Source organism: Chiloscyllium plagiosum, chromosome 13 (genome assembly GCF_004010195.1).
Source record: "Chiloscyllium plagiosum isolate BGI_BamShark_2017 chromosome 13, ASM401019v2, whole genome shotgun sequence".
Classification (NCBI taxonomy): Eukaryota; Metazoa; Chordata; class Chondrichthyes; order Orectolobiformes; family Hemiscylliidae; genus Chiloscyllium; species Chiloscyllium plagiosum.
This window is the reverse complement of record NC_057722.1, coordinates 11,569,367-11,587,783: the sequence shown is the minus strand read 5'-3', so window position 1 is coordinate 11,587,783 and position 18,417 is coordinate 11,569,367. Positions and strand designations below refer to the sequence as shown.

Below are 18,417 nucleotides of genomic sequence, written 5' to 3'. Positions count from 1 at the left end.
GTTTTCAACCGGGTATGATAGATTCAGGATTTAAACATTGGGTAGCTAGGGGTATATCTTGTATGTGTGATTTATTTGAGGGAGATGTAATGATGTCCTTTGATCAGTTAGTACGGACGTACGAGTTACCTAATAGAGACCTCTTTTGTTTTTTTCAAGTTAGGGATTTTATTCAAAAAAGGACCACACTTTTGACTGATCCCTACAAATCTGACATAGAAAGAAGGGTACTAAGGGCTAAGAGTACACTTTCTGTCAGTACTCTATATCACCAATTGGGAGGTGCCACCTCAGATGAGTCAGATCGACTCTGCAAGATGTGGGAAAGAGAGCTGGGTGTTGAAGTTTCTTCAGAGGCATGGGAGGATATTTGGGAGAATGCAAGGAAGATATCAATTTGCAATAGGACCCATGCTTTACAGTTGAAGATTCTCCACAGGGTCCACTTAGCCCCAGACCGTTTGTCAAAATTTAAACCAGGGGTATCTTCGGCATGTCCCAAGTGCAAGTTCTGCACAGGCACTCATACCCATAGTCTTTGGTCTTCTGACAGGCTTCAAACATATTGGAGCGCTGTAGTGGGTGCAATGGAGAGGATTTTAGGTGTAGGGGCGGAGAAGGATCCTATTTCTCTCCTTTTGGGCCTACTCATTGTATTTCCTGCAGACGCGCATAAGAAAAAACTTTTCAATATTCTTACGTTCTGTGCAAGGAAGTATATCTTGCTTGGTTGGATATCCGAAAACCCCCCAGGCCTGTCGGGTTGGTGAAAGATGGTTATGGAGCATATTCCCATGGATTTTCTCACAAATATGGCACACCACAAAACTGAGAATTTTTACAAGACATGGCAACCCTTTTTGAAATACTTGGACACAGATTTATCTGCCACACTAACAAGGGCTTTTATACAGCCGTAACGATTGTGTTTCATGAGTCCAATATCCAGGGAGGAGGAACTGTGAATGTACAAGTGTTTTGTTTGGCTGGGTTGAGTTATTACAATTTATTTGTTTGTTGTTAGGTATTTATTTATTTAGTTAAATAGCTCGTTTAGGTTTTTTTTAATTTTACATTTTTCTATATATGTTCAAACATTCGTATAGGAGGGTGGGTTGGAGAATTTTTTTTATTATTTGGTTATTTTTGTACTGTTTTGAATTGCATTGTTTTGTATTTGTTGTAATATTTAAAAATCTATTTTTTCTTAATAAAAATATATTATATATAAAAAAACAATGCTTACACAATTTCAAGATATCACAAAGTATTTCACGGCCAATGAAGTTTTTTTTTAAAAAATGGTTTTAATGACAACCAATTTTCACCAAAATAAAGTTCCACTAAAGCAAAATTGCTAACTTCTCATTGATTAAGAGGAAGACATTGGCTAGGAGAACTCACTTTTCCTCTTCTTTGAATGATATCATGAAATATTTTACATCTTCAAAAAGTTGAAAAGAATAATTTTAAAATTTTAATCTGCAAATCTAGACATCTAACATTGCATAATTCATTCATGACCAAAGTGCTTTACATTTAAGAGACCATTTGGACTATGTGCTTAAATCCTTTCGTGAGATTTATCATAGAATCCCTACAGTATGGAAACAGGCCAGTTGGCCCAACAAGTCCACACCGACCCTCCAAACAGTATCCCACCCAGACTCATTCCTCTACCCTCAATACTGTACATTTCCCCTAACCAATGCACCTAACCTACACAGCCCTGAGCACTATGGGCAATTTAGCATGGCCAATTCACCGAACCTGCACGTCTTTGGAATGTGGGAGGAAACCTACACAGACACGGGGAGAATGTGCAAACTCCACACAGACAGTCGCCGAGGCTGGAATTGAACAGGGGTCTCTGACTCTGAGAGGGAGCAGTGCTAACCATTGAGCCATCATACCACCACTCTTTTATTCACATTTGTACAACAAATATCAAATGCAGAATTCTGGTGGATGGTCTAAGGTCTTCATAAGCTCACATTAGACTGGAGTCTTCTCTCCTATTGATGTTCGAGACATGATCAATTACAGCATCATGATTTACATGCATCTCATACCACACTTAGGAATTGGTGTTACACTAGAATGATTTTTGTTTCTGCTGTATTTTAACTAAATTATTGATTAATTAATTAAATACATCTGCACAGTTGGTTAAATGTTAGGACTACGGTTTCATTTTCCTGGCTGTGTCCTTTCCCTAACATCAAACTGCTCACACAGCCTGAATTGCCACCACATCTCGAAGTTGTTACTGTGGCATTGGAGTCTTCGGTGAAACATCGGAGGCTGGAAATCAGGGAAAGTAAGAGAGGAAGCATGAAAGCTGAGTGGAGGCGGGGTTCACATACCGATTTATCAGAAGTTGTCTTTTTGAAGACAATGTTTTTGGGAGCTGGTGGTGGTGGGTTCATCTTGGCAACAACGACGCTGGGAGCAGGGGTCTTCTGAATCTGGGGAGCACTCATCTTCTCAGGTGTGTGATAATGCAATGAGGCTGAGAAACAAACAAGTAAGTAAATGTAATTAAATAGCGGCATCTTCTCAACATAATATAATCCTGTTAAATAGATTAAAGGTGAGCTAGTAGCAATGCTAATTCCCACATCAAAATATAACTGCTGCTGAAATGATGGAGAAGTAATTTGGTAAATGACTGAAGTTGGTTGGAGATTTTTAAGTGGCCAGTTAATGGTAATGAAAGGCCTTCTTGTGCCACCACTTGTACTCTACCAGTGGGAAACCCTGGCAGCCAGAGGGAAATGTTTCTCTTGGTCAGACACTCTGCACCCCATGGAAGAACCCATTCCCCAATGGAAAGGACTTGCCTGATTTAGTTAACCTGCCAGTGTCCTGATTGCTGGGTTTGCTGACTGACCCAATTAGCTTGTCTCACCAACCTACTTCTCTGGCCTCCATCACTGCCCTGGTTGAAGTTTGGCTTCAGTCATAACAGTGCCCATTGCGTCCATTGGTGTAAAACATTCTGTCTGGTTCTATTCTACCTCTTAAATATTGCAAAAGATCTCCATTAGGTGATTAATCAGCCTTCTCTTTTTAAGAAAGAGAAGATGCAATCTATTTGTTGTCTCTTGCTTACAAATCTTTTTTACACTCACTCCAGTGCAACCATCTTTCTGATATGGTGACCAGACTGAACACAATATTCCAAGTGTTATCTATTCAATAAATGTTTCACTTAACTACTCTATTTTCCAATTCTATCCCTTCAGTTATAGATCCTAGTTCCTGATTTACTTTTTTTAATGACCGAGCCAGTGCCACTCCTTTAAAAGGCTTATGCCTTCACACTCCCAGATCCCTCTGCCACGCTATCCAATGACATCCTTATTTTCTAAACTCTGTGTGATGTACTATTTGCCAAGATGTAATACCTTACAGTCATCTGTATTGAAATTCGTTTGCCAAATACACTTCTATTATGCAAGTTTATTCATATTTTCTTGCAAATTGTTGCAGTCCTTTCCAGCACTGACTTCCCAATCACTAATTTGGTATCATTTTCAAATTTAGAAGGCTTTCTTGTAAAGCACTATAGGATTCTTCAGTCAGTCTGACAAAGTGCTGGGAATAAATACCTCTGTTTCTCTTTAAGGCATTCCTTAAAACCTACCTCTCCGAACAAGATTTTGGTCCTAACCTAATATTGCCTTTTGTAGGTTAGTGTCAAATTTTGTTTGGTAATGTTCTTGTGAGGCACCTCAGACTATAGAATAAAAGCTATTGTTACTGTAGTCAGTGATTATCTCCAGGAATTTTAACCCTTGGGGATTTCACAATGAACTGAGATCCTCCTGTAAATGTTTTACCCTGCATTCTTGACCAAGGTGTGACTGAAGTAGATTAGATTAGATTCCCTACAGTGCGGAAACAGGGCCTTCACCCCAACAAGTCCACACTGACCCTCCAAAGAGTAACCCACCCAGACCCATTCCCTTCTGACTGATGCACCTAACACTATGGACAATTTAGCATGGCCAATTCACCTGCCCTGCACATCTTTGGACTGTGGGAGGAAACCCACGCAGACACAGGGAGAATGTGCAAACTCCACACAGACAGTCACCTGAGACTGGAACTGAACCTGGCACCCTGGTGCTGTGAGGCAGCAGTGCTAACCACTGAGCCACTGTGTAGATGGTGACTGTCTTGGATGGAAACTTGCCCCCGTGTTTCTGCTAGCTTTCTCCTTCTAGATGGAAGTGGTCATGTGTTTAGAAGGTTCTGGCTACGGATAATTGCCAATGTTTGCAATTCATCTTGTTGATAATACACATTGCTGTTACTGAATGTCAGTAGTGGAGGGAATAGATGCTTGTGAATGTAGTACCTGTCAAGAGGGCTGGATGGTGTCAAGCTTCTTGAGTGTTGTTAGTGCTGCATCCATCCAGGGAAGTGGGGAGTATTTCACTCCCTTCCTGACTTGTGCCTTGTAGCTGGTGGAGAGGCTTTGGGAAGTCAAGAGTTGATTTAACTGTTGCAATACTCCCAGCCTCTGACTTGCCTTTGTAACTGTTATATTTATATGGTGAATCCACTTTAATTTCTGGTCCAGCAGTAACCCCCAGGATGTTGATGGGAGGGTGTTGGATTTCATAGATGATAATGCTGTTGAAGGTCATGGGGTGGTTGTTAGATTGTCTGTTATTGGAGATGGCCATTACCTGGCATTTCTGTGGCATGGATATTACTTGCCATTTGTCAGCCCAAACATGGATACTGTTACATTTGAACATGGACTGCTTCAGTATCTGAAGAGGTGTTTGTAGTGCTGAACATTTATAATAATTAACAAATGTCCCCACTTCTGACTTTATGATGGAGAAAGGGTCACTGATGAAGCAGCTGAAGATTGTTGGGCCTAGTACACAACCCTGAGGAACTCCTGCAGAGATGTCCTGGGCTGAGATGACTGACCTTCAACAACCACAACCACATAAGACATTCAACTACATAAGACATCTTCTGATTCCTTTATCACAGTTTTGAATTTCAAAGGATATAGGAAAATGATTCAATAAAGTGTGTTAGTGTTCACGGTGGGGTATTATTATGCTGTTGTAGCAGTGTTATGATGTGGTGCTGCACCTACACAAGAATATGATTATAATATTAATGTTGAACAGGATCTTTTTTAGATATCGATATAGTAGCTGAAGTTACACCAATCACTTTCTCAGACTGACTGGCAAATCCTGTGATGTTCATAACTCTCTAAAACCTCTTCATTCACAGAATCACAACACTCTAGAACATGGTACAAAGTTCGAGAAGGTAGCATAACATTCAACACTACAAATCAAAGCATTCTAAAAATGGCACAGCATTGTACAGCACGGGATATTTTAAGAGTAAGTTTATTGCATCTAGCAAACCAATTTTTAAAATAGGTCATCTAATTAACCAACCTTACTGCTAGAATGCATTTGAACCCCTACAGTGTAGAAACAGGTCATTCAGCCCGTCGAGTCTACATGAAGTCTCCGAAGAACATTTCACTCAGACTCACCTTCCTACTCTTTAGCCCACATTTACCATGGCTAAACCAACTAGCCTGCTCATCCTTGGACAGTGGGAGGAAATCCACATAGACACAGGGAGAATGTACAAACTCTGCAGAGACAGTCACCCAAGGCTGGAATTGAACCCAGGTCCCTGGTGCTGTGAGGCAGCAGTGCTAACCACTGAGCCACCATGCCATTATTTTTGCAACCCTCAGCCTACTACTGCACCAGGTCCATCAATCCTACATTCTCTGCAGTTTATGAAGTCCTCACCAGTTCACCTTCTTACCTACTTATACAGTCTTCTCTCTCTAAAGGAATGCAAATATATCTCTTTTGATCCCACCTAATTATTTTGATATTCTTCCCTGGAAACTTATTTCATAATTCAATTACCCTTTTGGGTGATGATGTTTCTTTGAATCTTCTGCATAATCTGAACTTCACTTTTCCTAGAATCTCAACCCCTTGCTCCTGGGAACAATTTTCCTAAATCAAGTTTGTTAATTCCTTTAATAATCTTGAAAATGTTGGTTAGATCTCTTTTCTGATTTGATTAACTTTGGAATATAAATTATGGTAAAATTGCATTTTCTGCACTTTTCACACAAAAATCACTGGAATAAGATAGTATGGACGCAATAGTTGATAATCAATCAAATTTAAAAGATTAGATCTTATTTCATCATTTTAAAAATAATTATTCTGCTTTCTTGCTATGAGATAAGCAGCTGATACAGACTCAGAAAGATCACTCAATCCTGTGCAATATAGAAATATTCATCTTCCAGTTTACCAATCAGCCTGACTTAACACAGAACAGATAATAGAATACTTTAAACATCCAACCTCTGCCAGAAATTGAAAGAAGGACCAGTGCTTTGATAGAAGAATCTCTTGACAATTCCTTTCTTTCTTCAGGTGTGTTAGTCAGAGAGAGAGAGAGAGAGAGAGCCTTTGTCTTAAAATGGGGCAACCGAAATACTGAATAGTGCAGGTCAGCAATTGTACAAATTTGTAGTCATGTGTGTCACTATCTGAGCGGATTAGTGGTTGTGATAAGGAGACAATATACGAACAGCAAATCCTGCCCAAGGTTACAACGCCACATTATAAACCTTCTTTAAATAATCTTTTAATTGTCCTATTGTGCACAAAGAGGATTGTGCACAATAGGACTTCCCTCCTCCAATTTCTGAGCAGAATGTGGTTGGGAGGAAGGGGCCATTTTTTATTATTATTATTTGTTATTGCCTTGTAATAATGTGTAAGTCATGAATATATGTCACCAGAATTCCTAATCCATCTAATCTGTGAGTAATTCATCTCTCCCCCCTAGTTTAATCTGACTGATCATTAGCCATTATTCAAATGAATGGTCTTGGTCACTATCTATTCAGGCTTTTAAGTAAATGTTTTAGAATAGTAAGCAACAACATTCATAATCTCAGCCGAGTTGCACATTGATGGACTGCAAGCTTTTCGTTCTAAAGTGAACATTATCAGCATTGTGCCTGTAGGGCTATGAGTTGCATCAATATTGTTCTGTGCATTGGGAAATCCAGCCAGGAATAGAATGTGTAGCAAGACTCTCAATTGCACTCATAGCATCTGTCCCTCTGAGCCAGAAACTCCAGGTTTGAGTCCTACTCAAATCTTGGAACTCCTTTGTGGGTGTAACTTTTTCCCATGGACAGCCTGGTTCCAGAAGGTTTTCTCAAAGACAATTAGGGATTGCCAATTACTGGACCAGCTGACCCGCTCACATAATATGAAGAAATCATGAGAACATTTCATTCATTTATACTTAATGCATGTGATTAACTTGCTAGCAGTCAAGAATTCAAGTTCCAGAATTCTATGAAGGGGCAGGAAAACTAAACAGATGGGTACCAGGATTTCAAAGATAATCTTTTCTAATTAAGCCCATTTCCCTTCCAACACTCCAGGATTTTCACTCAATAACAGTGAATGGAAAAGAATCCCTTCTGCCCATGAAGACGTTGGGACTGAGTGTACACACCTGCATTCCACCAATGCAAGGTGAGTGTAAGAAAATGAGCGAGATACGATTTCTCTCGTTAGCCAGGACATGGAACACATTTGGAATGATAGTACAGGATCCTTTTTCAGAGCAAGCAGATGGGGGAATGTTGTTTTAACATTTAACCTAAAGGCAACATCCTTTGTGATATCATATTCCTTCAGTGCAACAACTGCATTTTCAGTCTACAACATGGTAAGGTTATTCTTACAATCTTCTGATCCAGAGATGAGAGGGCTGTGGACCAAACCGAATGAACTCTCAGAAAATGTGGTCACACTCCCTGACAATACCAATCTATAACATTCAAAAAGGAACAGACTATCTTTAAGACACTATTGGTGAGTAATTCTCCTCATGATGCTCAGACTGCTATGGTAATAATCTGAAGACAAAGGGTCAGAATTTGATTTTGATACAGTGTTTTACAGCCAATAATGGATCATTATGTAAAGGGGAGTTTGACAGGATATGTAATAGTCTGCCCAAATCAGACTATCACCAGAAGTTAAAATGATTCCCACTTCTAGAGTGGGAGGGTTTTGTCTCTTCTGACTTCACAAAGCTTGGGAATCAGGAAGAGGAAACTTTTCAGCATTTCTGATGTTATAATTAAACTATCACCGACTATATAGGTCTTGTTAGTGTGGTCATTAATTTCAGACACTGGCAGTTTAATTCAACAGAATTTATTATCACTACTTTATGAATCAAAAACAGATTACCTGACCTGGAAAACAAGTTCACTGTGGTGGAGCTTAGCCTATTCCTGTTTCAAGAAACAATGGCTGTATCAGCTATTTTATACTTGCCACTTTCATTAATGGCTAGTTCTGTACTACATACATTTCTTCTTTCATTTATTTCCATTCATCTCTTAATTTATCTCTTAATCTCGTCAACAGAGAATAATTGCATGCATGCATTCCTTTAATACAAAGAAATACTTCTGGCATATCACTTTTCGTAACCTCAGGATACATCAAAGCAAGTTCCAGTCAATGAAGTACTTTAGAAATGCAGTTGCTGGTGTGATGATGAAAACCCAGAAGTTAATATGCACACATCAAGGTGCCAGAAACGGCAACCAGTTAGTCTGTTTCAATATTATTGGTTGAGGAATATGCATTGATCATGATACTGTGAAAACTTCCCTGATCATTTTCAAATAAGTACTGTGTAATTCTAAAGGGCAGGTGGCGTATGGCTTTGAAATGTTGAATACTGAAGAACGCCATAAGCACGAATCACTATGTTGAATTGTTATGACTGAGCCTGGAGGAGTGCATTGTGGTTCAAGTCCCACTACTCCATGAGGCACAACATAAAATAAAAATACTTTTTCCAATTATCAAGATGACCAATTAAATCTGTTATCTATATTAGGTTTTAAACAACAAAATTTAAGAACCAGCTTTCTGAATATACACAATTATTCATTCATTATCAAAACTAAACTTGTTCCCTCTCTCTCTCACACACACACACACATACATATAGTAAGATGAAAGAAACACTTTGGTCATTACATTAATCTTGAAGGTAAAAGATGTAGGACATTCCAAAGTCTGCTACTCTGATAATCTTGTCAAGTCATTGGAGTTATATCTGACATCTTTTAAATATAGGAGGAGAAAGTGAGGTCTGCAGATGCTAGAGATCAGAGCTGAAAATGTGTTGCTGGAAGAGCGCAACAGGTCAGGCAGCATCCAGGGAACAGGATGGATGCTGCCTGACCTGCTGCGCTTTTCCAGCAACAATTTTCAGCATCTTTTAGATATAGTTTGCTTAGGAAATAGTCTCGAGATGCTCTTTCAATCAGTCATTCAAAAGAACAAATAGGTTTCACCCTGAACTTAACAAGAGGGTTTTCTGTTAAGAAATAGAAGAAGTCAGTTTGGTGGCTTGCCTTTCACAGATGTCATGTAGGCTTGTGGGCAGAGCAACTATACTTCTTGAAGAAGTAAGACCCAATATCTGGTCACCTTCAAAGTCTCTGCAACAACATTTACATATCAACTAGCAACTAGTTGTTAATATACAATAAATTATATCTTGTTAACTACAAGAGAATTTTCTAGTTAGACTGAAAATTGGTTTATCTCCAATAAAAGTCAAATGCTGTAGATACTGGAAATCTAAAATGAAAACAGAAAATACTAGAGAAATTGAGCATGTCTGACAGCATCTGTGGACAGAGATGTTTTAAGTTGATAGATTTTTCATTGGAGCTCAGGAAAACAGTTCTCGGCTTTTATTTGAGCAATTCATTCGCTGCCACTTCTTATCCAAGTATGCCCACCTTGAAGAAGTTCTGCTCTTCTCTCCAATGGGATTTCTGTTTAAAGTTTCCAAAGAAGACATTTTAGATTCTGAGTGTGTTTCCACCAATGCTGCCAGATCTGCTGAGCTTCTCCAGCACTTTCTGCTTTTATTATAGTGCTTTTCCTCGAACACATTAGACCAAAAAGGCTCTGTAATTTCCTGCACTTAAAGGGGATGGTGACAGCAATCTTTATCACGAGCAGAAGCTCATTTAGTGCAGTGAGCTGGCATGCCCATACAACATGGTAGCCAAAAGTGTGAATTTAATTTGTCTGTTCATACAATGCTAAAGTTAAAAATCACACAACACCAGGTTATAGTCCAACAGGTTTATTTGGAAGGACTAGCTTTCGGAGCGCTGCTCCTTCATCAGGTAGCTGTGAAGCAGGATCATAAGACATAGGATTTATAGCAAAAGATTACAGTGTCATACAACTGAATTAACATATTGAACAAACCTAGATTGTTGTTAAGTCTTTAATCTTTTATAATGGGTTCTAGGTTTTAGTTCATTAATATGTAAATCTCAGAACTTCTTTAAAATCACATTATCGAGATAACTTAAGGTTTTATAAAAAAAGGTGACATCTCAGCTCAAACAATGCATTAAAGGTGTGGGGTTAGAGTCTGTCTATATCCCAGTCTTGAGTCAGACTGGTTCTATTTCCAAAGTACAAATTTATAAAATATTATGTGAATTGACTGCCTGCATTGTTTGCCAGCAGATTGAGTGCTTTTTGAGCAAACTAGAATGTATCTGCAAGTGCAAATTCACCCCATAGACTTATATGTGTGGCCGCGCATGAGAGATAGACTGAGTGTGCACATATGAGTGTGTGTTAATGTGAGTGCATGTGAGAGAGTGTGTGTTTGCGTGTGTGTATGCTTGGTAAAGTGTGTGTAAGTGTGATGGAGCATAAGCCTATGAGAGGGTGTGTGTATCAGAGAGAGCATATGTATGAGAGAGGGTTTGCGTGAGTGTGTCAGTATGTAAGAGTGTGCGCGTGCGTGTGTGTATGAGAGAGACAGAGAAAGAGAGAGAGTGAGTATAGTGTAATGCATAGCGAGCAATGGTATGAGATCTTCAGGTGCAGCTTTAGGTTATCTGCTCAAGAAGAAGAAAACCTGCAGAAGAAACGTCTGTGACAATCCTCAACAAGGAAGAATTCTTCAGTGACCTGTTTAAAGAAAACATTTCAGACCGAGTGAGAGATGCATTGCAACTGGAGAGATAGAAACTCTGGAGAAGGAGAATTAGTAAGTCCAAGGCAGATACAGGCAGCATCGGAGGCGGTGCTCTGTGGGAGATGTCCCAAATTGGAATTAAGAACTGAGTGAACTTGCAAATAAAGCTTAAAAGACAGAGTAAACCTGTTTGGAAAAGCAACAAGTTAAAAAATTATTTGCAGTTGAGATTAAGATTCACTGCCATAACAAAAGGACATCATGAAGCACGGCTAGAGAAATGTAAGTAAAGAGCCACAAAATAAAATAGTAATCCAAGGGCACGGGACTGGGGACATCACAAAACCACTAATTAAAGTGATAATGTTGGGCAGATTAAAATCCTTAGCAGACCTGGTCTAATGGAGAAAGCAAGTTTGGGAGATTTAATTCAAGCTGCAGAAAAGGTTGGAGCATCTTCATAAAAGCCCTGTGAAGGCATGAATCATCCATTTTAACCATAAAAATGCGATGAGACTGAACAAATAAATATATTTCTACACACAGTTGGAAGTATAGCTTTTATTATAGCTTTTGCTAACCAAGGGGTGAAATAAACAACAGTACTGTTGAAGTAGCACCAAAGGCCTTTAATCATTGTTTCAATCTCAGAACTAATAAAACTGAAGAAAAACATAAAGTGCTTTAAAGGGAAGAAGGTGATCTACACCTTACATTTTGGCAAGCTGATATTTCTGTCAATGGTCATCTCACAAATTTGAAGTTTGACACTGCGGCAAGAGTCACTATATTATCGGCTCGTGAGCTATGGTTAAGAAAACACTGTCTGTAGCTAACAACAGTGTAATTACATGACCTAGGAAGCATAGCACTTAAGATTAAAGATGTGCTACAAGAAAGTCTCTAATATTGGTGATGTCAAAGTTGTAAATAATGTCTACATACTTCACAATCAAGTATTCTGACTCTTGACATCAGTCTTCTTCAAAAAGTGGAAGAAGTAAATTATATTAAGTTAAGAACCAACCAGTCAAAGAACAGTCAGTCAAGGAACAATCAGTAAAAGGACAGTTGATGGAAGGTTTAATATATTAAACAGAGTATCTTTAATGTAATATGATATCCCAAGTTATTTCAAAGGAACTTTACCAAATCAAATTTGACACAGCAAAACAATAACACATTAGAGTCCTTTGTCAAAAAGGTAGTTTGGCAACATACAAGAGGAAAGGTGTGTAGAGAAAATAGAAGGGTAACTAAAGGCACGACATGTGAAAGTATCGGGTAGTAGCAGCAGCAATGGATGATAGCAGTTATTTGTGTTTTACTGAAGAGGGGAGCTTCTTCTCACCTTCTAACAGCTTTGGAAACAAAGTCTTGCCTCAGTATTTCAGATTTTAGAGTCATGGTGTTAGCTTATAGGGCTTTTACATCTAAGACACATATACAAATCTGATTAGAGGGTATTATCAATGACAGTATGAGGAATGGATTTTCAGTAAATCCCTTTGTTCATCATCATGTTCCCAGACAGTGATTTTTGTTCTGTCTGCAAGGAAATTTCAGCATTCCAATGAGATGTTTTGTTGTATAACAATCCTCAGTATATCCACTGTAATAATTCAGTTTTACCATCGAAAAATAAATCTAAAATAATGCAAAGCCATTATTGCACAGGAAGCATCTAGATTTAACAACTATCTCTGTAGGTTGCTGCAACATACAATTTGATAGGTACAGTTACAAATCCTTCAGGGATTAAGTGCTATTGGTGGGTTGAGTTTATGTAATCCAGCTGTAATTCATGTGTAATCTGCACCTCCCTTTGTCATCACTGTCCGCATTAGCAAGGACCACTAGCTACAAAGGGCACATTAAAGGAACATTCTTTTGCATCAAACTCGATTGGCCAAGACATTTAAAAAAATTATTAGTGCTTATGGACATGAAAAAAAGAAAGAAATTACATTTAGATGGTCCCTTTTATGTCCTCAGAATGCGTGAGTGCTTTACAGTCAAATAAGTACTAGTCACTGTCCTAAAGTATGGAATACATTAGCCAATATGTGTTGAACAATATTTCACCAACAGTAATGAGATAAAGATAATGGTGTCAAAATTGGCCTTGATAACTTTGAGTTTGGCACCTTGAATGATGTTTTATAACTGAAGTGGTATCTATGCCATGGTGCACTTTTCCAATGCAGCTTATGTTGAATGCTATCAATGCAGTGAAAAGGATGTTGGTACAGGTTTAAGGACCAATGGCTTGAAGTATGCAGAGTCGACAGTTCATGTCTGAAAGTAACACTGATCCCATGGCTGTGCCTTCTTACCTTGCTACTCCAGTTACCGCCCCCACTTAACCTTACGCATTGAGCATGCTGTCAGTAGCAGGGACAATCCCTAATGGTGCTATTTAAAGAATCATCAACTACTTGATTAGTTCATTGTTAATTACTTTCTACAGACACTGTTTCAACATGGAATTGCTGATGTTTTGAGTCATTGGTTGCAGTTTCCAAAGTCTGCAGGGACTGATCCTTTGCGTGTTGAAAACACAGTTGTAACTGCAAGGGCTCTGGACACACCAGTGCCTAGCCATTGGCACCATGGTTGCAATATGAGAATGATATTGAACTGAGGTAGCAAGTAAGAGACACAGGAAATTGTGTGCTCGTAAAGGGAGGAGAAAGGGGAGGGAGAGGAAGCTTCTTAAAAGAATTTATCTCCGTCAAAGCTAGGAGCAGTATATGGATTATCCGTGCTTTACAAATAACATGCTTACATAACCTTCCCATCCTTTGGAAACAGACCTGCAATCTCAGAATTGGGGCAAGGACAGAGCTTTAAGTATTTGTGATCCTAATTTTTTTCACATTTGGTCTCTCCTTCCCGGTTGAAGCAGGTAGCTTGTCTAATATCTCCCAATTCTCTACTGCAACAGAGAGTTGAAAAAAAGCTTTTCATACTAGGGCAGTAAGTTCATTGCATTCTGTAATCATTGAGAAGCAAATTATACATGAGATTTTGCCAGGAAAGTAGACTTCCCATGATGTATAGTAATGATTGGTTTTTCAATGCATTAGTTGTTGTGGGCTCAGGAGACCTCTGCATGCTAACAACTACATGATTGGCTCCTGGGCAAGTGGTTACAGCCTTGTATGTGGACAATCTGAGCGGAAACATTGAGCCTGCAAAGAGAAAACATCTCAAACTCTCTTTCCCCCTCCTGTGTGAACAAGTAAGAGAAAGTATTCTAGTAGCTGTTCTCACTCACCATTTTCCTGTAAACTACTCTTTCTTTGTTACAGGGAAAAGGAAAATAATTATCTTCACTGTAAAAGTTAACCATTGAATTACCAGTTGAGAATTGGTGTGCTCACAACTATCTATCCTCATCAGAGTCAGAGCGAGTCAAAAGAAACCAAAATGATAACAACAAATCAACATTTGTAATTTGGACAGGTACCAGAGCTATGCTTCATTTGACTTTGTTTCTTCCCTTGCCCACTCCTGATATTGTGTCTTGTCTGTCTTTTTGTGTTTGTATGTTTGGGAAGATTTTAAAACAGATTTCAAGTTAAGAATAACAGGTTAACAATTCATATTTCTTTCTCATCATTGGTTAAAAACAATTTGATCACAATAAAGTTATTTTACTAGTAATGAAAACGTAGTGTGCATATCATTTCAATCTCAACTGGACAGTTAGGTAGAATTGGGCAATTTAATCAAGTTTTCATATTTTTGGCGACTCGGGAAACAGTGGAGCTTAATCTCCTGCACTCCATCGCAGTGAGTCTTAACACTAAATTCTGAAGTTGAAAGCTAGCCTCAGTAATAATGATCATGAAACTATCATTGATTGGCCTAACAAAATAATCTGGTTCACTAATATCCTTCAGGAAGGCTGTTCTTACCTGGTCTGGCCTACAAGTGACTCCAAATCCATTGCAATGTGATGGACTCTTAAATACCCTTTGAAATAGCCTAAAAAGCTATTCAGTTATTTCAGACTGTGTTAGAAAAGTCAAAAAGTAAAACCTTATGTTATCAACATAAACAACAACAGATTCTAATGACTCTGCAAAGTCTTTTATACTAATATCTGGGGACTTGTACCAAAGTTGGGAGAACTGTTCCACAGACTACTCTAGCAACAGACTGACAGTCATGCTCACCAATGTCTCAAACACCACAATTATCATTCCGTGTGATAGTCCCATCACACCAGCAGAATCAACACATAGTGGCGTTCAAGATTAGACTCGTGCTGGAAAAGTAATTTTCCTGTTCCTTGGATGCTGCCTGACCTGCTGTGCTTTTCCAGCACTACTCTAATCTTGACTCTAATCTCCAGCATCTGCAGTTCTTGTTTTCGCCACATAGAGATAGTGGTACTGTGGGAGAAAGTCAGGAGGGAGATGCCCTGAGAATGCTCAGTATTAACTCTTGACACGACCAGGTGTCATGGCATCATGACAAAAATGGGTAAGAAAAGCTCCTGCTGATAACCAATGATGTCCTCTCTCAGCTGATAACTCCGTATTCCCCCACATAGAACATCACTTGGAACTAATAGTGAGGATAGCAAAGGCACAGAATGTACACTGTGGGAGGCATCAATGTCTATCACCAGGCTTGGTAGCACCACTAGTGACCAAAGTGGCTGGCTCCAGGCCTGACTGGGCCTGAGGTAGGTGGTGAGGAAATCGGAAAGTGGACAAAACCTACCTTTGTCTTCATTAATTTATCTGTTGCAGATGGACCTATCCATGACAACATTCGTAGAAATTAGTGCCACACAGCCTTTGTGAAGATAAAATCCTGACTTCATACCCATAATATGGTTCAGTGCATTTTGGGATACTACTACCAAACTAACTGGGATAGATTCAAAATAGATCTGGTGATGAAAAACTGTGCACTCATGAGACTCCGCTGGCCATGAACAGCAGCAGAATTGTAATTAACTACAATCTATAATCTCATGGGTTGGCATGTCCCTTACTCTACCATCAACATTAAGCCGTGATGAAACTTGTTGCAATGAAAAGTACAGGAGAGCACCAGACATGCCTAAAAATGAAGCGCTAATGTGGTGAAACAACACCATAGAATAACTTTTACACTAAACAGCAGAAGCGGTAAAAGACCAAGGGGAGCCAAGCAATCTCACAACAAATGGATCAAATCAAAGCTGTGAGGTTCTATTGCATTCAGTTATGAATGGTGGTGGTCATCTATAAAAACAAACAGGATGAAGGAACTCCACAACTACAGCAAACTTTGTTTTTATAAGCACCTTATGAACACTTGATAAACCAGTAAATATCGTACACATAAAATAATGGAAGTTTATTGTATTATCATGATCTCTGCAATGTCCAAATAGTCAGTTGAGGGTGTGAGTGAGAAGATTCTCTGCTGGTAAGTTTTATTTAAGGCAAAGTTGCTTCATTATTTAAGTGCGTTATGCTGTAAATAAAGTAAAATAGTGATGTGTATACCTCCTGCATTATGCTTCTATTTACTTAGTGTGTGGCTTTACATTTATTATGTAGACCTTTTAATTAACCAAAATATTTGATCAATCAACACACCCTTGGTCCTACAGGTGCCAATTAATAAAACGTTTGCTGCACCCCGTCCTCTGTAATTAACTACTCTGATTAGCTGGCAGTTTTGTCATCCCAGTAGTGCCAGAATCAAACTGTTACCACTGCTGCATTAAAGGCAGTCCCAAGAAGAAGTGATGTAGCCCAGTCTCAGATAACCATTTCTAGGAAATACCAGTGAAGGGGTCAAAGGGACTGAAGGGCCAGGTTTTAGAGAATGGTAGGGGGTTAGATCTAGGAATAGTGCCTCAGATGGGATAGAAGACTCCCCCAAAAGGAGATATTTTCCTTTCTGTCCAAAAACAGCTTGCACATTGAAAGCTCTCAGTGAAAAGGGTATAAAACTAAGAGAATCCTAAGGGCTCTTTGCATAGCCAGAGAGAAGCACTTCAGAAGAGGACACTTGCTGTAGGGAGTTTATGTCAAGAGAGAAAATTAGGTTAATACTGGCCAGGAATATTACCAATTTAAATGTTATTGGCAAAGGTTAAAGAAGTAAGTAGTTAGCACTGCTGCGTCACAGCACCAGTGACTCTGGTTTGATTCTAACCTTGGGTGACTGTCTGTGTTGAATTTGTACGTTCTCCCTGTGTCTGTGTGGTTTCTTCTGGGTGTTCATATTTCCTCCCACAATCCAATGATGTGCAGGTTAGGTGGGTTGGCCATGCTAATTGGCCCATTGTGTCCAGGGACGTACAGATATATCAAACATGGTAAATGTGAGGTTATAGGGATAGGGTGGGAGTGGGATCTGTTTAAGTTGCTCTTCATAGGTTTGCTGTAGAAAAGGCCAAATGGTTCCTTTTTCCACTGTAAGAATTCTATGATTTGCCGCAGGAAACCTAAAGGAATTGCTGTAAGAAATTCAGGACTAGTTTAAGGACTTGCTATAAGAAATTTAAGTATAGGTATTAGATTAATAGATGTTAAGAGAAAATGAAAGTAAAACATCTATGTTAGGAAGCTGCTGTTAGAAAGTACTTCAGCAATTGATTGAGAGAAAAAATCTTTCATGAATTAGCTGCATCTACAAGCGTTAAGGTATATTGCAAAATCATAGTTGAAGTCTTAAGGGTGCAAAGGAGTTTTACATATAAATTAGAATTGAGTTGACTAAGTTAAAATATCATTGCATATCATGAGTCAAGAGGCCAGCTTCAGTACGTTGTAAGTCAAGGTTTAAGGAACCAATAAGAACCAAGATCCACAGAAAGGCAGTTGAACTTGTGTACCATTCCATATCTCAACAAGAGGAATAATAATACTAATCTCTAGTTGCCTAGTCAAATCTGTTAGTTCCCAATGTAAATTAATGATTGTCCTTTTTATCAGTAAGGTTATGCCCCATCAATAATTTTATTTATATAGAATCCCGACAGTGTGGAAACTTCCCAAATATTGATTGGAAGCTCTTTAGATCAAGTAGATTGGATGGGGCGGTGTTTGTGCAGTGTGTCCAGGAAGCTTTTCTAACACAGTATGTAGATTGTCCGACCAGAGGGGAGGCCATTTTGGATTTGGTACTCGGTAATGAACCGGGACAAGTGATGGGCTTGTTAGTGGGTGAACATTTTGGTGATGGTGACCACAATTCTGTGACTTTCACCTTGGTTATGGAGAGAAGATAGGTGCGTGAAACAGTGTAGGTTTTACAATTCGGGGAAGGGTAATTACGATGCTGTAAGACAGGATCTAAGGAGCA

The 18,417-nt window shown here is 39.0% G+C and overlaps 1 protein-coding gene across 1 annotated transcript in view; it reads right to left on the bottom strand.

Annotated features, from left to right (window-relative positions):
- Window positions 1-6,590, bottom strand: part of LOC122555759 (S-arrestin-like) — a 39,531-nt gene extending 32,941 nt beyond the window's left edge. Inside the window, exons 1-2 of the mRNA XM_043701867.1 lie at window positions 6,390-6,590; window positions 2,367-2,512 (exon numbers count right to left, since the gene is read on the bottom strand). Of these exons, the coding sequence (XP_043557802.1) occupies window positions 2,367-2,483 (117 nt within the window). The 5' untranslated portion in view covers window positions 2,484-2,512; window positions 6,390-6,590. The remainder of the gene's footprint in view (window positions 1-2,366; window positions 2,513-6,389) is intronic.
- Between the last annotated feature and the right edge of the window lie 11,827 nt (window positions 6,591-18,417).